Source organism: Balaenoptera physalus (assembly GCF_965194825.1).
Source record: "Balaenoptera physalus genome assembly, chromosome: 1".
NCBI classification, from domain to species: Eukaryota; Metazoa; Chordata; class Mammalia; order Artiodactyla; family Balaenopteridae; genus Balaenoptera; species Balaenoptera physalus.
The window spans coordinates 56576318-56601395 of NC_138882.1; the positions used below are offsets into that span (position 1 = coordinate 56576318).

At 38.7% G+C, this 25078-nt stretch overlaps 1 protein-coding gene across 8 annotated transcripts in view; it reads right to left on the reverse strand.

The window, feature by feature from the left end:
* Positions 1-25078, reverse strand: part of PAPPA2 (pappalysin 2) — a 431292-nt gene that overhangs the window by 194226 nt on the left and 211988 nt on the right. For all 8 annotated transcript variants that reach the window (XM_082437017.1, XM_082437016.1, XM_082437015.1 and 5 more), the window contains one exon: positions 4594-4739. In XM_082437017.1, coding sequence (XP_082293143.1) covers positions 4594-4739 — 146 coding nt within the window. The remainder of the gene's footprint in view (positions 1-4593; positions 4740-25078) is intronic.

Consider the following 25078-nt stretch of genomic DNA (forward strand, 5'->3'; position numbering starts at 1 on the left):
TGAAGAACACTTTATCATTTCCAGTTTGGAGCTATTACAAATAAAGCTGGGTTTAGAGTGGACATGTTTTCATTTCTCTGGGATAAATGTCCAACAGTCCAATTGCTGGGTCATACGGTAAGTGTATGTTTAATTTTTTTTTTTTTTAATTTACCCTATTCTGTGTTGCTTGCCCCATTTTTTTTTTAAATTTATTTATTTATGGCTGTGTTGGGTCTTCGTTTCTGTGCGAGGGCTTTCTCTAGTTGTGGCAAGCGGGGGCCGCTCTTCATCGCGGTGCGCGGGCCTCTCACTATCGCTGCCTCTCTTGTTGCAGAGCACAGGTTCCAGACGCGCAGGCTCAGTAATTGTGGCTCACGGGCCCAGTTGCTCCACGGCATGTGGGATCTTCCCAGACCAGGGCTCGAACCCGTGTCCCCTGCATTGGCAGGCAGATTCTCAACCACTGTGCCACCAGGGAAGCCCTGTATGTTTAATTTTATAAGAAACTGCCAAAGTGTTCTCCAGAGTGGCTGTGCCATTTTACTTTCCCATCAGCAATATATGCAATATCCAGTTTCTCTGCATCCTCATCAGCATTTAGTATTGTTACTATTTTTTTAAGCTCTACTAATAAGTATAGTGATACCTCATTGTGGCTTTAATTTGCTTTTCCCTAATGGTTAATGATATTGAATATCTTTTCATGTGCTTATTTTCCATCTGTATATTCTCTTTGGTAAAATGTCTGTGTTTTTGTCCGTTTTCTAACTGGAATATTTGCTTGTTTGTTTTACTCTTGTTTTGAAAGTTCTTAATATATTCTAGATATAAATCCTTTGCGAGATGTGTGGTTTGCAAATACTTTCTCTAAGACTGCCATTTCCTTGTTCATCTTAACAGAGTGTTTCTCAGAGAAAACGTTTTAATTTTGATTAAGTCCAATTTATCAGTTTTCATTTTTATGGACTATGCTTTGGGTGTCATATATAAGCACTCTTCACCTAGTCTTGCCCTGAAGATTTTCTCTTATTTTTTCTTTTTAAAGTTATATAGTTTTACTTTTTATATTTAAGTCTATGATCTATTTTGAGTTAATTCTTGTATAATATAAGGTGTGTATAAGCTATCTAAAATTAATAAATCAGTATTTTTTCCAGATACTGGTGTAGAAGGGGCCTTAAATTATATAATTTTATTTACTTCTTGTCTTTCGTGCCATTGTCATCATATTTTAACTCTACATATATTTTAAGCCAAAAAGACATTGTTATTACTTTTAATATTTTTATCCTTTCTAGTGTGATTCATTTCTTTTTGCATGTCTCTGTTTCCTATTGGAGTCATTTTCTTTCTGTTTGGATAGCTTTCTTCAGTATTTATTTTACTGCTGGTTTTAAATTACCTCAGTTTTTATCTGAAAATATGTTTAATTTGTCTTCATTTTAAAAGATTTTTGTTGAACATAGTATTATAAAGTGGCAATAATTCTCTTTTAGCATTTTTAAAACAATATCAATCTGTTGTCTTCTGACTTCCATAGTTTCTGTTGAAAGGTCAGCCTGTCAATCTTATTGTTGCTCCTTTTAAAGTAACGTAACTTTTTTCTCTGGCTACTTCTGAGGTTTTTCAGCACTTTTGCTATAATGAATCTAGTTGTGATTTTCTTTCTATTTATCCCTCTTGGGGTTTGTAAAACATTTTGAATCTGTGGTTTAATATTTTTTGTCACCCTGAAAAATTCTCAGCAGCTATCTCTTTGATATTATTTCTGCCCCAATATCTTTCTCCTCTTCTTCTAGAACTCCAATTTACGTTAGGAATTTTTCATCAGATCTCAAATGTCCCAAGTTGTTTTCTATATTTTTCCATCAATTTTTCTCTCTGAGCTTCAATATGTATGTTTTCTACAGTTTTCTAGTGCATTAAACCTTTCTTCTGATCATAAACCAATCTATTAATTTCTTAATTTCAGTTACTGTATTTTTGTCCTAAAATTTCCATTTTATTCATTAATATAGATTCTAGTTTTCTGAAGATACTCTTCACCTTTTTATCTATTTTTGAGCATATTAATCACAATTATCTTAAGCCAATATTCAATAACTCCAATATCTGGATAATCTGTGGGTCTGCATTTATTTAGTGATTATTTGTTTCTTTGTTTAGTTTAGTTTACCATCATTTGGTCCTATCTCTGGCATAACTGGTAATTTTTTTTTTTTTTTTTTTACTGATTTCTGGCCACTGTGCATGAAAACTTGTAGAGGCTTTTGATGATATTGTCTTCCTCCAGAACATATTTAATTTTCTTTTGTTAGGCAGTTAAATATAGGCAGATGACCTTCCCCCAAACAGGGATTTAAGAGTGTTTCAGGCTGAATTTTAGGCTTTGTGTAAGCTAGGCGATTTATATTTTCCCTCACACAAAGGGTATCTCAAAGCCCCTCCTTGATAGGACCTCAACTTCATTTTATTGTCCCCTCCATGAGATTCCTGAAATCACTGTTCAGTTTTTTAATCTGTTAGCAGTTATTTTATACTTGTTTTATGGCCACTGGCCCTCAGCATGCATAGTTTAGTAATTAGAAAATATCTTCAAATTATGAGCAGACTATCAGGCTCATTTTTTTCATGATTTCTATCTCTCTGGAAGCTTGGTCCCTCAAGTCTGGATGCCTTAGAAGGCCTGACCTTTAATTTTTGTCTCCTCAGTAGCGAGAAGCAAGCTTTAGGCTGCTTCTCTCTGCTCTGCCTCTATTACTTTCACTGAGATTTTGGCAATTTCCCTAAAGGAGAAAAAATCTGAGTTGTATGTAGAGCTCACTTCAATGTATTTTTCTTCTCACTGGGATTGGGTCCCTCAAATCCTCGTTGTCTTGGCTGATGTCTGATGTCTTCAAATAGTTAATTTTTTTTTTTTGTATTTTATCCACTTTTATAGTTAAATGAATCTTGTCAATGGCCTAGTGCCAACAAAGTTAGAAAAATATTTAGGGCTCTGCTCCCAGTCCAATAATTCTTATCAAGAGGCCAAGATTTGTCTCCATAATGGCCAGGAAGATCATTTTTTTAGGTTTTTTGAACAAGTAGATTTAGTATCCAATGATAGACCTAGGATTCATAGAAACAGTTGCTGGGTAAACCTAGCTGTCATATATACCAAAAAGGTAACCTTTGGTGAATCAGGTATGAACCAATTTGGAGGTAATTTCTTACAGTGTTACATGCTCCTCTGCTAGTATTGTTTTTCATGAGGATAATTCAAGATACTCAAACTCACTGCTAAATGAATTATTGGAATATAACCTTCTAGCTCACTTGTTGCTACTTTGAAGACTAGAATGACTCACATTAGCTTTCACCTGGAAAGCTCCACTCATCTCACAAATTTCTGACTTCTAATATACTGAGAACTGAAAATACAAAATTTAGTGATAAAAGGACTGCAGAGCCTTAAAACTGTATCAGATACTATAGAGCCAATGAAATCCAGCATACTAACAAAGCATTCAGTTTGGATCACCACAGGTTTAACTTTTCATTGTCTCCTCCTTTGCTTGAGATATATACCCCTTCTGGATGTTGACCTGAGTCACTACAAGGATTTTTATGTTCTGGTTTCCTCTTGAACAGCCACAACATTTTTTCACCTATTGCTAACCTACTGCTCATCATTTTCCTTCCCCAATCCTTTGGACACTTGCTCATATTTTATTTGATTATCATTTCAATATTCTGGACTCCACTTCACAATGACCCCATCATACATGGGTTTGACATATACAGTATTATGTGATGTTTACTCAGTTTATTTCTCTCTGCTTCGTATTTGACTACTAAGAAGATTAATTTTGCATAATCTCTTTTAAATCACTCATAAAATGGTTTCTGGTCTCCTTCAAGCATTCTCTTTCCAACATGAAAAATTCCTCTCAATTATGGTAATTCAGTTTTAAAGTAAGTTTTGGTAGAATCCTACTCAAGACTCTTTGAAAGTATATACAAATTATATTGAATAATTACTCTTCATCCACACAAACTGATTTCATGATTCTATTGATTGGTCAGTATTTCTTTTATAATAATGATAAGATATTGTAATAAAAGGAATTAACTTTCTTAAGCATGCAGTAGTTCCACTCAGTATTAAGGTGTCACCTTTTTCCTAGGTAAGCAGGCAAGCTCCCCACCTGTTTGAATTTCCCAGAATCTCCTCAGGATTCCAATCCATGCAAGAAGCCCAGCAATCTTCTGGCTCAGTGTTTACTGCAAAGCAGGTTTCACAGTCTAGCCACCTTCTTGCTAGTTTCCCCCTTGAGGCTCTCCAAGACAGAAAATGGATCTTATTCCACGTCAGCAATTTATTAGCGTCTAGATTATAGATTCGGTCTAGGACATTCTGAGATTTTGCCACTGTTTGCTCTAATACATCTTACCTGTCTGCACTGAAACATTTTGAGAGATTCTCCCAAAAGCTATTCTCAGACCAAAGCAGCTAATTCATTAAGTAAATTTATTTTTCTCTCCGTTTTTTCCCCAAATGCACTTTCATGGACTCCCTTCCAATCTCCTCATTTTTCCTACTATATAGTTGGTATTCACTTTACTTACCCAGGTGACTGATGGCTTCCTTGTCCCAAGGCCAGGTGGCAGCACCTGCAAGGTCTTCCCGCACTGAGCTGGCAAAGTAGACATTGAGGAAGTGAGTGCTGTTGAGCTGCAGTGCCTCTTTCAGCTCCTTCACACTCATGTACGCCCTGGAGAGCACGTAAGAGGAGGAAATGTCACACCAAAGGATCAGTCCATAGAGAACAGTAGAGCCAGACCTAATCAGACTCTGACTCTCCCAACCAGCATTGCTTTTTAGAGGAGAGGAGCAGAGAGGGCAAGACCAGGTGTTATGAAGCTCTCAAAAATGCACTAATATACATTTAGGATATTTATTCCAAGATAAATAGTATCCTACCTTTTTAGCACCGTAATATTTATATGGATAGTCAGTATTTGCATCATACTCAATTCTCCACTCTACACCCAGATTATTTCTTCAAGATAAATCCAGTAATACCCTTAACTCTATGCCCTGAGAATTACCCCCACCCCAGCCCACGGTGAAGAAGGCCTTTCAACTCTCAGTCCCTGGTTCTTTCCATCACACTGCATGATCATTATTATGATAAGAACACAGATTGAATCTCTATTTCAGCATATGCTTGCTTCAGGCATATTTCTAAAGGTAAATAGTGGCCAGAAAATATAAAGTAAAACAGGAAAAAAAGAGATGAGTTATAGGTAGGAGAGGATATCACAAGCTACTGCAAAGAATGTTAATTTTATATATATTTCTCTTTCTTAATCCATAGACCCTTAATCCATAGACTCTCTACCCCTACTCTGACCACCTTATGATACTCACCAAGTATCTCTATTGGTGGCTTTCAAAGCACTAGGTAATATTATGTTTGAATTTATTTACAGACTTAAAGGTCTATTAAAAACACATGCTCCATGGCCCATAAAAAAGGGAAACAAGCATTTGATCTTTTTTTAAGCTCATATATAGTCAAAGACCTTCATCTTCCTGGCATCAGTGAAACTTAAAACTTTACTATGGACAAACAGAGCTTCATCATACTCAATGAAGAGCTATTTTAAGAAAGAACAACTAAACCAGAACCCAGTGGCCCCTTGGATTCACTGGATGCTTCCTATAGTGGCCATGGGAATGCCACTCCAAAGATAGGAATGATCCTATCACAGCTTCAACTGTGCAGACAGCTCTCTCAACACAGTTGTAATTTCCTTTATAGATTCACGGTTTATTCTTGCTATTCTGGTAGACAAGCTGCAGACACTGAAATCTCTCAACCCAGAAGCTCAGGCTAGAAGAGCATGACCCTTCTTCTTCTGTTCACTTTGCCTCCCAACTACACTGTTGATGCCATCTATTTAATCCACATGTAGGATATACTGGCAAGGAGTACTCAAGAAATAGAGATCGCAAAGGAGACTGTGTTTATGTTCTTTGGCACAGAACCAAAAAGGGGAATAAAAGTAAAGAAACACAAAAAGATTTTGCTTTAGAACCAATAATGCTTGAGAGAATGGGGATTTTAAAATATTCTTTCTTATTGACTTATAATATCTTGGAAAAGTAATTCTCATCCCCAATAAATCATCCAAATTTCATGAAGTGGTGTCAGATGTGATCAGAGGGATATTCCTTCTGATAATTTCCTGGAGTGTTTTTTGAACTGTCGCCTGGTTTTCCCTGGACATTAGTCACATTCCCTTTCCTTTTCTCCTTTATTAAAAATAATTACAATTTCCTGCATTGATAAATTGATGGTTTGGAGTTATGATGACATCAAGTAACTCTTCAACATGGAGGTGGTTTAATTGGTCAGATAGAAGGAGAAGAGGGAGGGTGGATGGGAGGAGAGAGAGAAGAAAGAAAAGGGAAGAAAGAAACAAATAGAAAATAAAAGAAAGAAAGACGGGGAGAGAGGATCAGTGATAGCCTATGTACAGCTCAGGGTACCAAGGAAGAAAATCTGCATCCTCTGTTCCTATTCCAGAGTTCCCATTAAAATTAGGAATTGGTAACTTGACAGTTTTCTCTCTTTTCTCCCCCCTCACTTTCCCCAAATCCCCCTGTTCCTGGCATGGTTTACTCGGGCTATCTGTGTGTTCCTGGCTTCTCTGTCTGCCACTTACCAGTCTTGGCCATCATCCTTCTATCCTCCCTCAACCCAGCAGTTCCACTAATTCCCCTTGAGCCACCCTCCAAGAGGCCTCCTCTTCCACCACCAACTCATTAGCTGGTTCTACTCACCTCCCATTTCTTCCTTGCCCATTCCACTCTCCAGCCATAAATTACCCTTCCAGATGAGAGTGTTTATGTCATATTTGTGGCAAACTGGGTACAGTCACTTTAATTCCTGCACTCCATAGAGATATAGATAGAAGTTGGCAAGTATAAGGGACAAAATACATTTTTAAAAGCTAGAGACAGTTGGAAACAGTCACTAATTGAATTGATACAGGAAAGTTTTATTTTGTTGAAGACAGATTTTTGTCCAGATTATTCCATAAACCAAAAAAGGGCAAAGTGTAGATAGCAGGGTGTCCAGTTTGCATGTAGACTGCCTTGCCTATTATAACACATGTACACCATTTCAGAATTTAATCAGAGCTAATAAGATAAACGTCTTAGCTTGTCCACTAATGTGACCAGAGCCTGGCTCAGACCTAGGGTGGAGAAAATGGCCATTATTCTAAAATTCAGAGCTTAACATCTTGCTTCAGAAATGATTTATTAAGAGATAAACTTGTCATCCATCCAAAAGAACTTAATATTCAAAGAAGGGTGAAACGACATACATAAATGTCATAAAAAGCATGGGACCATGAACTGACCAGAACTATGTATGAAGAGAGGTGAACTGCATTGATCTACTTAATTTCTGCCAGGATCTCCCTTTACTCATCCTCGCCACACTCTAGATTGAGATACTCACCATGAACTTCTCCCTGAGGACTCAGACAGATCAAAGTGAAGCTGCACCTTGATCTTTATAAAAAATTTTCTCAAAAACAAGCTTTCCTTGAGGCTGACATATCAAGTTGTTCTGCCCATTGCTTGAGTCTATTATTTCTGACATGCCTCCTGGAAGAATGCACAGCTGCCTCACTATTTTATCACTGTGACCTACTGGTTTGGGATTAAACATTGCCTGGTGTCCAGCCCACCACAGTCCTTTGTCCCCCAGATGATTTCTGTTGGGATCCCTTGACCGCTGACCCCTAGCCACACTCTAGTATCTAAGTGTCCATGCAAGCCCCAACTCTTGCTTAGTTTCTGACTAAGTAAAAGTGAAAGGATATAAAAATAATGGCTCTTGTGCTCTAGCTTAATAGTCAGTTGAATAACTCCTTTATAGACTGATAGAAATATTCAGGCCAGAAAGAAGAAAAAGATCCTGAGCTGTCTGAAGGAAGTTGAATCAGCATCAAAAATTCACATGTTAAAAAACAAGACATACAAGATGCATGCATGTATGCCCTGAGATTGGGACCCAGGGCCCTGCTTCCTACAGTCAGACCAACTCCCACCAGAGGAAGAGCCTGACTGCACTCTACAGGGGGTAAGGCAGCCTCCATTAGAACAAAACCAGATGCTCCCAAGGACCCTCAGCCAATTCCCATCACAGAAATGACCGGTGCCAAATCTGGGATATTTGGGTTTGGTCAAATCTAAACCTTCTTGTCCTTACTGTACACCATGGTTCTTGACCCAAAATACACAGAAGGGTTCCCTCTGCCACCCCCATCTGCTATCCACTTTGCCAACTATGCTTCCTCCTCTGGGTGAATACCCCCTTTGACCTACTCCCCCAGTCCTTGGACGGTGCTCACACCGTGGGGCTTACAGGTCCCCAGAGTACCAACTAGCATTCTCCCAGCTGCCTAGTGCCACTTTGAAAACTTAAGTTTTTTCTTCTCTGTCAAAGTCCTACTGCTATTGGGCACATGGCACTCTACTATGTCACCATATACATTCTACTTTCTTTCATTGTCCCATCTCTTGGTTGCTCCATACACATCAAGGGCTTCGCAGTCTGACTCACAGTCTTCCCCTTTACCTTAGATCCTAGAGTCACCTGAGGAAATTTCAACATTTATGTGAAACATCCACTGAAAACACAGTCTTACGTTTTGCTTCCTTACTGCCAATGACTCTTGCACACCATTCTCATTGTCACCTTTACTCAGGTGGATTTTCTGATCTCGTGGATCTTTAGTTCTACTTGACTAAGCTTTTATTTGATTATGGTCATCTCCTCTTCAGGAATTATTTGAAATCTTTAACATTCTTTTCTTGCCCCTTCTCTCCCAGCAACCTCAATCTCCTCTGACTCTTAGATAATCGTGCCTCCTTCTTTGATGATAAAATTGAAGCCATTTATCATGAACTCTATCACTCCCCCCCATACATACACACATGCACACATACACACACACACACACACACACACACTCAAAACATTTACTTCCTTACCTATTTTTATTCCCTTTCCTCTTGTCCTACAAGATGAGGTTTCTGAGAAAACCATAGCTAGTACCCTCTTCCTTTCCAATTCAAACTTCTTGAAAGGATAATTTCTTCATCTCACATTTGTTTCCCTTTTTTTCATATATCCACTAATCCCACTGTAACCTGGCTTTCATGAGAACCACTTTATCAAAAATGCTTTTGTTGAAGTTGTTAGTAACCTCCTAGTTGTCCCTCCCCACCAAAATGGAAAAAATTCATTCACCTTCTTATTGGAATCCTTTGGTTCATTTTTATATTGTTAGTTACTTCCTGCTTCTTAAAGTTCTCTGCTTCTCTGTTTTTATTGCAACGCTCTTTCCTGATTCTCTTCTTGCATTTGTGACCACTGATTCTCAGTCTCCTTTGTGGGTTTCTCTTTCCCCTTCTAATCCTTAAAAGTTATTCCCTGGGGTCCTGTTTGTAGTCCATTCTTTTGTCACTCTCCTTGTTCACCGTTGGGAAATTTTCCACTCTCGAACTTTGAAGCACCATCAGTATTTGGAAAACTCTCAGGTAGATATATATACCTCTCTCTACCCTGGATCACCCACAGACATCTTGAAGTCAACATGTCAATGTTATGGGTGGTTCTACCTGAGCACAAACAAAATTCGGACACAGTGAGTTTTAATGCATCTCAAATAGTGGTCCAACTACTGAATCTGTGGACATTTTTTCCATGGATATATTTGCAAGAAGTGTCTGATTTTTGGCTAAACACAGAGGCAGTATGTGACAGTGTCCACAGAAAGATAAAAAGGCAAGAACAGGGAAGAACCACCATGGCATTTTGTCCATTACCTAATTTTATAGACTGGATTTCAAGTTCCTCAGGAAGAAACAAAGAGAACTCTTTTTGTAAGAAAATTGGTGCAACCCAGGATGCATAAGCCATGCTTTATGGCCTAATAACAAAATGAAGTACCAATTGAAGAGAAGGGACACTCTCTCCATTTCTGGAAAGAATTAAGGGATGTCAGCACCATTCTCACACTTGAGAGTTTTACAGCCTTGGGTTGCATTAGAAGCCAGTTCTCTAATAAGGCCAGCTTTTCCCTAGAGAAACAGTGAGGGCAAAGCATCAGCTGGAAATGCTGAGTGTCAGCAGACAAGGTAAATACCATTGCCAGTATTCAACAGCAAACAGCAGTAGAACCACAGAAGCCAGTGGGCATGAATTTTTAAGGCACACCCTTCCGAAGACTCCCAGAAATACTAGAGAAAGAAGACAATGTATGAGGATAAGATTTTATAGCTATACACTGAGCTCATGTAATTTGATTATTAATGGTAGTATGACATCATTCGTCCCCAGGGGGTATGTGGACTGGAGGATATTCAGTTTGTCTCTGACTGAACTCATAGTCTTCTTCCCCACACCCACTTCTCCATAGTCTCTCTCTGAATTGATGCCACCTCTATCACCCTCTCCATGACACAAGAAGAAAAGCCAGGATTCTTCCTTCAATAATCCCCCCCTTCACTTCACTCCCCTCATTATAATCAACCACCTACTAATGACCCCAGGAAGAAAAGACATCATGATGATTACTGTTTCTCTTCTGAATGTCACAAAGGAGGCTAGATATCATCATCACTCAGACATAATCAACTGGGAACACATTTTTTTCTTGAAATTCAAATATGGAGAAACTGACAAGAATTATTACACCCAAAAAACTCACTTTTGCTAATGCATGTGGGAAAGAGTATTACTACTAGAAGTAAAATGGAATTATTCTCTAGAAAGTTTTATCTGTTGTAAGAACTTGAGGTTGAAATAAAAGAGCTAACTGGAGATTTAAAGGACGTGAAGTCTAATGTCATAATATCTTCTATGGTAGGCAGAATAATGCTCCCAAAGATGTCCATGTCCTAGTCCCTGGAACCTGGGACTGTATTACTTTACATGGCAAAATGGATTTTGCAGAGGTGATTAAGAGTACAGACTTCGAGATGGGGAGACTATTCTGGATTATCTGAGTGGGCCCAATCTAATTACATGAGTCTTTATAAGCAGAGAACCTTTCCCACCTGTTGTCAGAGAAAGAGAGGTGGCAATGGAAGTAGACTCAGAGAAATGCTACACTTCTGGCTTTGAAGCTGAGGGAAGGAAGGGGGCAGCAAGCCAAAGAATGTGGGCAGCCTTTAGAAGCTGGAAAAGGCAAAGAAGTGGTTTCTCCTGTAGAACCTCCAGAAAGATATGCAACCCTAACAACACCTTGATGTTAGCTCAGCGAGAACCACGTCATACTTCTGACCTACAGGACAATAAGTTAATAAATATGTGTTGTTTTCAGCCAATAAGCTTGTGGTCACTTGTTGCAGCAGGAATAGAAAATGAATATATCTTCTTTCATTTAAACATATAGTATCTTTGGAAAAGAAAAGAGCATACAGAGAATGAACATCTGGCTTCAAAAGACGGTGTCGAAAGAATTTGTTTTAAAAGAACTTGTGATTGCCTTCTGAGGCAGAAAATAGTAAATCCCACGTTTCCAGTTCTTGGCAGTAGTTTACGTACTTTATCAAGGGAGTCATACCTTGAAATTTATTTGGAAGGGGAGCATAAAAATACCCAGATAATTTATTGGGTCTGGATAAGGAAAAAGAAAAGCATGGTGGAAGAGATAACCAGTTGAACTTAAGAAAAAATAACCAAACCAAAAGTCATAGGTAGCATGTGTCAGCATCCTGAGAACAGGTGCTTAAGCCAGAATGACTTGGTCTCATGTCCCACCTCTAACACTCACTGTCCATGTGGCATTGGCAAGGTGCCTACCATCGTTACACCTCAGTGTCCTTATCTGTAAAACGACAATAATGAAAGTATAATCTGCATATACTTTTGGGGAAGAAAAATGAGATAACATCTATAAAATCACACATAAACAGTTGTCAATAAACCTTATATTATTAATACCAATACCTATGGTCTCAGATGTCTACATAGCCAGCAACAAAGTTCAAAAATCATAATATAGGAAAGCAAGTATCATCTTAAAGACTTGATGGGGAGCTAATCATAGACTATGTCTGAGGACGGGTAGACCTTGCTTGAAAGAAATAAAGTTAAATGAAATAGAAGTAATACCAAAGTGCAAAAGGAAGCAAACACAACTGAAATCTGACACCTGAAGTAAACCCACAATGGAAAACATTTAGTGAAAATAAAATAGCAATGAAAATTTTCTAGGCATAAAGTACTGTTGGCATGGTCAGGCAAGGGATAGTTTTGATACATCCCAAAAGCAGTTTCCAAAATTGACACAAAATAAAAATATAGTGATGAGCCAGAACTTCAGATGAGAATGTCTCTGCCAGAAGGCTGGTGCTGCTAATAGCAATAGCAGCACTTCTGATAAATACTTTTTCTGACTTCCTGATAATCTCTCTCAAAAAGGTCAGGAAACAACAGAGTCATGATAATTTATTTTAATTCTTATTAATAAGAAAGAACTAGATGGTGACATGGAATGAAAGAGTTCCTTTAATGAAAGAAACTCTATTTAAATTTTTCAATAGCCGAGGCCTTGATGGTAACATCAAGGACTACAGCTTGAGTAAAACAGATTTCCAAAAGGGAGTAATGATTCCAAGGCCTAGGACTCTCAAGGGGAAAATGGCCCTTTGGAGGTGGAAGGGCATAAACCTTGAAAATCAATGTAATTCTAGATTGCCCCAATAAAGCAGAAAGGAGATAAACATCAAAAAGAACAGTTTCTATAAGGGAACTCCCTGCTGAGTTAAAATTTTAAGAGAACATACATAGATTTTGGAAAGAGGAATAGCACAAAACTATTTTAAAAATTAGGGTCAAAAAAGATAAAGTCCAGGGACTTCCCTGGTGGTGCAGTGGTTAAGAATCCGCCTGGCAATGCAGGGGACACGGGTTCGATCCCTGGTCCGGGAAGATCCTACATGCTGCGGAGCAACTAGGCCCGTGAGCCACAACTACTGAGCCTGCGCTCTAGAGCCCACAAGCCGCAACTACAGAGCCCACATCCTGTAACTACTGAAGCCTGCATGCCTAGATCCTTGCTCTGCAATAAGAGAAGCCACCACAATGAGAAGTCCGTGCACTGAAATGAAGAGTAGCCCCCACACGCCACAACTAGAGAAAGCCCACGCACAGCAATGAAGATCCAACACAGCCCCCCCCAAAAAAGAAAAAGCCCAGAACCAGCATAAACATAAAAAATGCAAAGAAAGATAAATTTAAAAATGTATGTTTTTCAGAATAGTAAGCAAAATAGAGTATAATAATACAGAAGGGAAAAAAAAACCTGAACTCCTCAAAGTCTGCCTTGCTGCCAAGATAAATAATCATTAAGAAACCCATTGAATAAGTCATTAACCTGGCAATAATTTATTTGCCCCTAATAACAATAGTGATCACAATTAACTGAATCCCAAATATATGGCAGATGCTTCGTATATATTCTCTCATGTAAGCTCACAAGTCTATGAAGTCAGCGTAATTATTTCATTTTACAGATAAGAAACTAAAGCTTACAGAGATAAAGTCACTTGCCCAAAACCACACAGCTTGTAAGTTTTGGAGGCAAGTATTAAACCCAAGTTCCTCTAACTCCGAAGCACGCATTCTTTCCTCTGTTCTTCAATTGGTTTCACTAGGATCTGTGAGTCACTGTGTTGGGCCTTGGCAATGAAAAGATGCAGAAGACATAACTCTTTTTCAGGAAGCTCAGTCTAGTGAGGAAGATAACCATGGAAACATATGATTATAATGCAAGGTGAAGGGCGCTATTATAATGTGCATGGAACTATATGCAAGAATGGGGGACAGAGTGAAAAACCAGCTTAGAGAAGCAGACATTAATAAGGTGTTGTGGAAGTTTTTGGTGGATATTGTCAATTGGTTTGTGTACATCAATTCTACCTTCCTTCTCCTGTGTCTTCCTTTTCTGGAGGACAGAAAAGTTGAAATATACATTTGTCCAGCTCCCTTGCACCTAGGGATCTGGATGTGATTTATTCTACCAATCAGCTGTGCTCTAGTTAGAAGGTGACAGTAACATGAAGACCTCACTTCTGACTGCTTCTTCTTTCTCTGCCTGCAAGCAGGGCTGGGTGATAGTGTTCCACCGCCCAGCCACTGGCAGTGAGGGTTTGGGGCAGGCTATGGGGGCAAACCCTCATTGCTGGTGTGGATCTAGCAGGCATAGCATGACTCGGTGATGGCAGCCGTGGTTTAGAGACATTGTGAAAGAAGATTCTATAGAGGTTGGTGACTAATTGGATGTTTAGTCCCAACTTCTGTAGAGTCTTCTTTCACAAAGTCTCTAAAATACATCCCTATTTTTCCCTTCCCACTGTCACTGTCTGGAATAGATCATTTTTTACTTTATTTGTCATGTACTAAAATGTCTTCTTATTTTTCTCCCTCTAATGTTATGTGCACTCCAGTCTACACCATATGACATCAAAACTGGTGTTCTCCTGTTCACTCTTGGTTCCCTGTGTCCTACACAATAGTCCTTTAGGTTTCCTTTAAGTTGCCACTCAAAGTTGCCCTTAATCTGATGACCAGCCTACCCTCCAGGATCGCCCCAGCACCACTATGCCATTGATCGAGGTAAACTGATTTACTCAATGACATCAAATATGCCCCTGATTTTTTTGTTTTAGGTCATTTTGTTTGTTTGTTTTTGTTTTTTTCCTCCCTGCTTTGCTTATACTGTTCTTCCTTTACATATATAATTATCAAAAATGTATCTGACATTCAAGGCCCATTTTCTATCTCACTTTTTCCGTGAAGCCCACACCAATCACCCCAGCCTGAAATGAGCCCCAAAATCTGAGTTTCTAAGTCATTCAGTCTAGTCTATAACACAACAGATTGTAATATGTAATTACAATATGTAAGCCTACTTTGGCAATATTTGCCAACAGTAGAAATCCTACCTCTATATATTTAACCTAAGAAGATATTTGTATGAGTTTCAAATATGCAGCAACAGCAATGGAATAATAGCAAAAATATATAGTATAATAATACAGCAGTATAATAGCATAGTATATTCTGCTAATAGAATAGCATAATAGCAAACAAGAGTATAATAGCAAAATATCATGTAAATTCCCATTAACATGGATCTGGCAAGTTAAATTAAAAGTATATAATATTTATGCCATGAAGTCATTAAAAATAATCTAGATTTATATTTATTAAAATGGAAAAATGCCCCCAACATATTATTGAGTGAAAAAGCTGATGGTACAACAGTAAGTATAATATAACTCTATTTATTTAAAACCATATACATATGTCAATCTAGGTATCTAGAAGGGGATGAAACAGGTCATGGGATTTGAATCAATTTTCTCTTCTTATTTGTATTCTTCTGTGTTGGTCTTTACATATATATACATTTACATGTATGCATATGTATAACGTTTATATGTATTATGTATATATACACACATATATGTATATATATGTCTTTACATAGATACATATATGCATGTGTGTATGTATGTGTGTGTGTGTGTGTGTGTATATATATATATATATATATATATATATAATAGAGCATTCTTTATTTCAATATTATAGAGCTTCATTATTTCATTAGCTGGACAATGCTCCCAGAAGTCAAGTACCATGTCTGTCTCAGTGTGAGAACAACTTAGTACATCATCTTGCATATTATTAGGTGCTCATTTAATATTAGTTGAAAATATCAATGGTGCAGATGGGCTTTAACTGGAAGATTAGGCAGAGAATACCCCATTCTTCCCCCTCTCAAGTTCACCAGTACTGCCCTGCTGCAGAATCCACTTAAACCACAGGGCCCGCTTACATCTACAAGAGTCAAACTTCAAAGAGTCGTACATAGGATCTGCTGTCTCTGGTAGAGAGCAAGAGACAAAAATATGCCCCAAGCTGAAGCCCAAAGCCCCAAATACGCGCTCTTTGACAACTCTTTATTGATGACTAAAGACAGAGCAGATTCTTGGCAAAAACACTGTATAATGATAAACTCTCAAGGCCTGGGTGGGAATGGGCAATGTAATTCCACACACATTACACTGGGTTTAAAAATAGGAAGCTTTTCGGGGAAGAAGTAGTCCTTGTGGGTAACTGGAGCAGACAGGATGTGTTTCAACTAATGGTAAAAGTTGAAGTCATCCCGTATTTTAGTCATTTTGTGTGTTTCTTTTCTCTTCTCCTATAGCTTTTTCTTCCACTGCTTTAGAACATTTTTAAAGGTTTTCTTCAAATCTTGTTTTCAAGCAAAACATTCTTTCTGTAATATGTCATACACGTGCACACACACACACACATACACCACAGAAGTCAGTTCTTTTTGCCAATACACATGCACCAAACTGAACTCTCAACTTTATATTCTATTGACATGGGGAAGGTGAATGAATCCTATAAAAACACTGATGATTGAAAATCCTTTAAACTTTGATTTCAGAAGGTGGGATAACACACTCATTCATTCAGAAAGTATTTACTAAGCACCTACTAAATCTCAGGCTCTGTGCTGAAAAACCAGTATACAATGGATAAGCCCAGGTAGCACTCCTACCCTCATGGAGTTGGTGGCCTTATGGGGAGATGACAAGGAAATGGGCAGTCACACTGGGACTCAGCAGGTACTCTGGCAGGGAGAGTAAAAGGTGTGGTGAGAATCTGTGGACCAGAGCACTTGACCAAGATTAAGAGAAGTCTTCTCAGAATTGGCATCTATACCAAAACCTGGCAGATGAAAAGGAGTTATCCTGGAGAGGAGATGGCATGGGAAGAAGAGGTAGCCATTGGTAGAAAGGCCCAATGGATAAGAGAAGGGAAGTGGTTCATGAGAGCTGGAGAGAAGTAGAAAGACTGACACTGAAGAGGGTAACAGCAGCTGGATCTTGAAAGGTCTTACAAACCATGATAAGAAGTTTAGAGTTCTTTAAAGCAAGGAAGAAATGCGATTAGATTTGCTTTTTGGAAAGACTGGTCTTAAGAAAATGTGGAGAATGGATTTGAGGCTTGCAAAACTGGAGGCAGAGAAGCCTATTAGAAGGCTGTGGCTGGAGTTGAGAGATATTTAGGAAAAGAACCAATAGCAATTGGTGATTAATTGGAGGAGGTTAGGGTGAGGAAGAGGAAGAGTCCAAAATGATTCCTAGGTTTTTAAATTAAGTAACTGGTTAGCACAATTCACTGAAGTGAGAAATAGGAAGAGGAACAGATCTGGGTGAAGTTTGGAAGTCATCTCTGATAATCAAATTACAGATGTTTATTAGACAGGTGTATATATGGTTCTTTAGACCTGAGAAGTATATAAATTCAGAAATTGATGATAATGAAAACTGTAGAATGAATGAGGTAGTGCATTACTGACTTCCTAATGGGTATACTCAACACAATGTGTGCTTAGGGAACCAGCAGAGGGAGAGAGAGAGAGAGAGCATGCACTAGTTAGTTCATTTTCAAAATTATATCCAGAAGTGTACAATTTGAAAGACTACAGAGAGACAATATTGACTTTGCTTTCTTTAAAAATATATGTTTACTTTTTTTTTTTTTTTTTGGCTGCATTGGTTCTTCGTTGCTGCATGCAGGTTTTCTCTAGTTGAGGAGAGCGGGGGTTACTCTTCGTTGCGGTGCGTGGGCTTCTCATTGTGGTGGCATCTCTTGTTGCGGAGCATGGGTTCAAGGCGCGCAGGCTTCAGTAGATGTGGTGCACGCAGGCTCAGTAGTTGTGGCTCTCGGGCTCTAGAGCGCAGGCTCAGTAGTTGTGGTGCATGGGCTTAGTACCTCTGCGGCATGTGGGATCTTCCTGGACCAGGGATCGAACCCGTGTCCCCTGCATTGACAGGTGGATTCCCAACCACTGTGCCACCAGGCGAGTCCCCCAAAATATGTGTTTACTTTTGAATTACATATCATGGGACAGTGAAGGGGTGATCTTTTCTGATGGTCTCAAAAGCCTCAGTCTGGCCCAGGAAAAGGTATATAGAGTGAGAAGAGAAGACATTGAATCAAACACTGAGGAACAGTAACTTTAAGGAATAGGCGGAAGAAAAGAAATTGGCAGAGAGGTCTGAGAAGCCGTGATGAAGAGGTAGGAAAGGAATCCAGGAGAGTTGGCGTCTCCAAAGCTAAGGGAGAATATCAATCCAAATGTTCCTGGCAATTGAAGTAAGAGAAGAACAGAAAATTCTCCACCAGAACTAGAAACAAGGTCAGTAACTTTGACAAAAGCAATTTCAGAAAAACAGTAGAGGCAGAAACCAGACTGCAGTGGCCTGGAGAATGAGTGGCTCTTAAGGAAGAGAAGATAATGAGCATAGACAAGAATCTTGACAGTGAAGATGTAGAGGAGGACGGAAAATGTTTATGATAGGAGATTTAAGCATTACTAAATTAGTTTAATAGGAAGACACCAGTAAGGGGAGATAACATAAAAAGGAAAGAAAGATATAATTAAGGTAATTAAATGCAGAACACATCAGGAGAGATACACCGTACACAGGAGTGTGGTGGATACTGTTGGTGCTCTACCTAAGCAAGTACCACCAACCCCTAGCTGCTGTGAATATTGGCTGCTAACAGTTCACTGCTGGCCCTTTTCTTTGGAAAAATCCCCTTTCGCCAAATAGGAGCTGCCTCACAGGACATTATGCTTGTCTCCTCCCAGGGCAGCTGGCAGACAATGACTGATTGACAGGAGGGTACAAAAAGCCAGCCCTTTGCCCCAAGATAGGACCAAATCCTTGGTGCAATTCATGCTCCAGAGCTCCCAGTGGGATTGAACTGTGAGACTACATGCTTGTTTAGACCCTTGCCCTGACTTATTCTGTTTTCCTCATCCCTTTCTGCTAAAAGAAACCCTCAGTAAATTACAAAAATTCCTGTCTCAGGCACCACTTCCTGGGAATCTCCTTGAATATCAAGAGAAAGATTCTCATGCATTAGAAAGGGAGGAGGGAAGGGAGAAAAGAATGCAAATAGTTTTGAGGATGGATGTCAGGCATTTCATTAAGGGAATGCTCCTCTAATTTATGCTGCTTTCTTAATGAAGGAGAAGGTGAGGGGCTTCCCTAAGAGTGGGGAGTGAAGTGATGGGTACAGAAACTTGAGAAGACTTAGAAGGTGTGAAATACTCATTGTGAGAGGAGATAGAATAGGAAACCAACCACTTATTAGGGAGAGGTAGATTAGTTAGTTGGGGTTCATGAACAAATATTTTGATGCCACCTTCTCCCAAATCCAGTTAGTTATAACTCCTACTTAGAAGAAACTAAGGAGTAGGAAAAAGAGGAACGTCTGTTGTTACTAATGATTTCAAAGTATATGATTTTTTTCTTAGATTTTGAATTTATAAATATTATGCAATGAAAAATCATTAATTATGAATTGAACTCAAAAATGTTCTGCTTTCATCTTCAACATTCTCAGTAAAATTGTCCTCTTCAAATTCACCAATAATCTCTCAGTTTTTCTACCCAGTGGACATCTTCTGTCCTTACCTTCTTGACCTTTCTGGGGCATTTGACATTGTTGATCACTTTCTTCTTGAAACTTTCTCTTCACTTGGCTTCCATATGTCATCACGTTCTTAGTTTACCTCCTATCTTTAAGGACACTCCTTCACATACTCTCTCAGTATACACACTCTCCAGCCCCTTGTTACCTGTCTAACTTCGTCTCTGGCCATTATTTCTCTTACATTGTTTTTCTAAATCCCCAAAGTACTTACAGCTCTGCACCTCTGTTATGTTCTCTCTCTTGGTTCCATGAAATTTCACAAATATTTCTTCAGCCTAGAATGTTCTTTTCCTTTGTTCTTTTCTGCTAATAACTACCCATTATCAAAATCGGTAGAGGTGTCACCTCTTCCAGGAAAATTTCCTGACATCCGTCCCAACTGCTGAGTCTAGACTTAGTTTCTAGCCTAGGTACTACCTTAGCACAGTCTGTATCCCTCCAGCACAGCATTTATTGCATTATGCTGGTGACTGGTGGAAAGCTGAAACTTGAACTGAGATGCTTCTGATTCTACAACCCTTTCTCTAACTATGGTACAGTATTGCCTCTAGTGATGGACTAAATATTTCTCAATATTGAGTCCCTGAAAGGAATTAAAATAAATTCCACTGTGGGACATATACATTGGAATGCAGAAAACATTTCTGTGTCCATATTTGACTCCTTTTGATGAAACAATGAAGTGCAAGGACAGCTAAATAATAAAATGGGTGTTTAAAAAATATCCTATCACTCATATGCTCGAGGACAAGTCTGACTGGTTATAAGGACACACAACATAGGAAGATTCAAATCCACCACAACTTTCTGGGCCCTTCTGATGGTGCTCCCAACTTCTCCTGAAGCCATAGGAACCTGCAGACAGGGCTCGCTTGTCATCATGTCTCAAGGGACAGAGGCTCCTAATTCCACCCTTTCACATAATAAGTTCTCATAAGCCTTCAGTACATGTGTGTCCTCTTTTGATGGAAGAGTTTTTGTTTGCCTTTTGCATCACCATTTGTAGACTTGGATTACAGAAAGATGCTAGACCATTTCTGTCCATCTGAAAGTTGCAAGTGCTGCTGTGGCTGAGGAAAGAGAAGTCTGTATACATACACGGAGGCAACCTCCCCACCTTCCCTTCTTCACTCTCACCTCCTGGCTTATCTCTCACCCTCTCCTCTCCTCTGAGAGTTGGGGCCCAGAAAGGCACGCCCTTTCAGCCACTCTGTTGTGCTTACTTTTCCAGAAGGCCATGGTCAGCATTCTATCTAAGGAATACATTTCCTTTCCTCAATCTCTCTCCCTCTCCCACCCCTGACATTAATGCTTTGAAGCCATCTGAGGATCATTTGTTGGCTGAGTGATCACATTCAGACTATGGCCTAGTGATGACTCACACTCTTGTGGTCTCCCTGTGTTTACCATGGATATTCTATTCCAGCTGGATTTCCCTTTCCCCAGGAAACCTAGAGCTAAGCAATTTCTCCATTGTTCTCCTTCTACCCCAGCACGCTTCATATTACCCTTTCATCACCGATGTCCTCTAAAAGGTGTATATGTGTGAGCATGCGTTTTTGTGCATGTGTGTGTACTCTAGACCAGAGGTCTGCAACTATGGACTACAGGCCAAATCCAGGCTGTGGCTAGTTTTTGTATGGCCTGTGAACTAAGAATTATGTTTATATATTTAAAAGTTGTTTTTAAAAAAACAGAAGAAGAGGATGCAAGAGAGGCCATATGTGACCTGAAAGCTAAAAAGTATTTACTATCTGGCCATTTACAAAAAAGTTTGCCAACTCCTATTCTATACTAAAGTATGGTTCTAAAGCATGAGTCTGAATCAGACAGACCTGAATTTATAGTCAAGCTCTGTCACTTACTAGCTATGTGATCCTGGACACATTATTTAACCTTTCTGAACCTCAATTTTCTCATCTGTAACATAAACTAAGAATTAACTCCAATGACGGATGTGAAGGCAAAAATGACATGCTATATAAAGTATTTATCACAGAGTTTTACTCATAAGAAGAACAGAATAAATAGTAGCTACTTTTGTTATTGTTATTTTTTGATGGGGGGGGTGTCTAATACACCTTGTATGCTCACATAGGAAAAGGTGACACACAAGAAAGGCCATAGGTGAACCAAATCTCTTAACTGTCCTGTGATTGGATCTCTTCACTGTCAAAAAGAAGGAATGTCGTAGCTATGGTTCTATAAAGATTAGAGGTGAGTAAGACAAATGCTTCCATATATGGCTCCAAAATGTCTGGATGGGAGAAGAAGATCTCAGAGCTATGCTTTCTGTACCTTTTCACCTTAGGCAGAAACCTGAGAGTAATCCTTTCTCCTCCATATTTATTCTCGACCTTAACATCCACTCAATCATTGAAGCTTACCTAATTTACCTATTAATTATTTTCAACCATCCCCTTCACTCTAATGTCACTGTCATGGGTCCTCATAATCTCTTGTCCAAACGGTGGTCTTCTATCTTCTTGCCTACATTCCTCAAACTATTACCCACATAGCTGCTGGAGTTATCCACCTAAGCCACCAACCTCACCAACCTGTGACCTTCCTTACAACCACCTCATCTCTCGTCACTACTCAGCTCATGCTTTACTTCCAACAACATCAAACTACTTACAGCTCCCCACCTACACCCAACTATGCTGTTTAGTGCCTCTGTCCTTTCCCTTGTGTTATACCTTCTACTTAACCCTTTCTTCTTTAATAATAAAAGTACTACATGGATGTTATTGATAATTTAGAACGCAAAAAGAATTAAAGGAAAATTATTTAGTATCCAAATTCTAATCCCTCAGAGATAATTACTATTAATAGTTTGATGTATTTGTTTCTATTTTTATGTATTTGTTTCGATTTTTACAATCGTGATTTTCTCAGCCGTTTACTCTTCTGGGCAAAAGATTTTCTCATCTCGTTCAGAGGCATTTCTGTAAAAGTAAGCATGCTTTGGGCACTGCCCAGAAAAGGGGAACAATTATCTTTCACGGGGGCATGGAATGAAAAGGAAATTCTGGGAGCATCAAATCTTTCTTCCTCACAATAAGTTTAGTTATAGAAACAAGTTGCAATTGGTTAGAGTCAAGTGGCTCGGAGTAACGTGGATATTTGAGCTGACTTTACTGTAAAATTGTACACACTAACTTAGACCTCCTTGACTGATCTCAGTGTTCATGAAAACACTGGCGTGAGTCTCAGTAACATCACCATCACCAAGAAGCTCTTAAGAACAATGTGATGATGAGGTTGACTCAGGCTAGATTCTGTTCTATGAGAAACAATGGCTCTTTAAACGCTTTTCACAAAAGGAATTCCACAGTCAAAAAGAAAAAAAAAAGGAAAGGAGTGCACTTCCCTCTTTATTCTAAATGCAAATTATTCAGGGTTCTGAGACCTCCTGTACTGAATAGAACTAAAATCTGTTTAAATTCCTAGGAGATGGCATAAGTAAATAAAGATTGTAGCTCTGAATTAAGATGACCTAGTTAATTTGGGCTTTGCCATTTTTCTTATGGAATGATTTGGAACATTATATAATCTCACTAAGCCTCGGTTTCATAATTTGAAAAGTGATTGTGATCATTTAAAAAATGAACATAAAAATAACCTAAAAAGTGAGAATAATAATAGCCTGAGGATAAAAACAAGACTGCCTCCTAAAATTGCTATGCAGGTTAAATGAAACAATGTATGTAAAGCACATGGAAAAACATAGAGGATGTAGAAAAACAATTGTTATTTAACTCAGCATTCCTCAATCATGTTTAAAAATGACACACTTTTTATTGTTTTTCAAATAATGCTTATTTAAAAACAAGTGGAACATACTTCCACAAACTGATCTAAACTCAGAATCAGGCTTGTTTTCAAAAGTTGTGGAAAGATGGAAAGAAATAGGGAAAATAGAACAAAGACAGAACGTACAACTATTTCTTTACTGTTTGAAAATTTACAGGAAGAATGTATTATTCTACAGGAGAAACTCAACTTTTAAAGAATAAAAAGGGCAAATTAGACCTTGGTTAGAATATTCACCCTATACTGTACCATCTTTTTATATGCTAGAACAAAAGCAGCTTCACAATTAAAAGGCCAGCACAGATAAGCTAGTGCATCAAGCCCTGCAAATGAAGATAAAGTGGGGCAACACTTCCCTATGTAAGAGCTTCCCTAAGCAGAGTTTGGGCTACTTAGTCTCTATTATTCTAATTCTACTCCAGTATTTGGAACCAAAAAAAGGGGTCAACCAACAATAACTAACAGAGAAAATAGATACATAAGAGGGAAAGGACCAACTCGTTTTTTTCACTTGGCATACATCCCGAAGACACTCTTGACAAGCTGAAAAGAAGGATGGATGGGTCATCTGTTGAGCCTCATCCTTTATTTAAAAAGAAAAAAGTCAGCATTTCCAACTCCAGCATCTATTAACAAAGTATTTTCTACATTCAACGTTCTCCATTTATCTCCCTTACATACACACGCACACACACACACACACACGGGCGCAAGCGCACACACACACACACACACACAATTTCTCAAAACCCGAGTTTATTTTTAGTCCAGAGAGATTGGGTGTTCCAGATCAGGGCCCTCTGCTCCTGAACAGACATTCTAAAAAGGCTTCCTTGCCAGATATAAAAAGGCCGCTGTATAATTTATTAGAGGAAATTACACAAAGCTCTGATTACTTTTTAACCAGAAAGTGAAAAAAATATCCAAGAATCCTGATCAGATTCAGTATTGCACTTGGCACATGGGAATCTGTAGGAGCTAGGAATTCTCAGCAATCCCCAGCTCTACAGCCTGTTCATCCACAGCACACCATGAAGGAAGGTTCGAGTTAGCTGGCATTCAGTCTCCTCTCTTCCCTGCAAATGTTCAATTCCGTTTCCCTAAATAATGGGGGAGTTTGGGCCAAAGAAAACTCAAAACAATATATTCATTTAATAGCTCTAATGGCTCTGCTAAGGCCTGCCAATGAAAACGCTGGCTAAATTGTTCCAGAGAGCCTTCTACCGGAGCTATACAAAACCCGCCAAATCTCTACCCACCACCTCCTCCTTCCTGCCACTCAATTTTTTTTCTTTCTTTCTTTTATTTTTTTCATTTTGGCCTTTTCCAAGAGGAGCATGTAAAATACCCAAAGAATGTTCTCTTTTCAGTATGTATTATGTTTGGGGTACAGATTAATGTTTACTTTTCATGGGTAGGGTGAGCATATTTTCAAACCAAAATCAAGATGTGGTTTTATAGTATAAGGATACTTCATAAAACAATAGAATAGAATAGTTGAAATCACAACTGTCCTGAAAAACCCAAGTAGGGTCAATCTTCATTGTTAAGGACATAAACACTTCGGAGGTTGTATGTTGCATTTTCTTTCAAAAATCATTTTTGAGAACTTAACATTTCCTAGCACTGTGCAAGGCACTTCAGATGACACTGAGATAATTTAA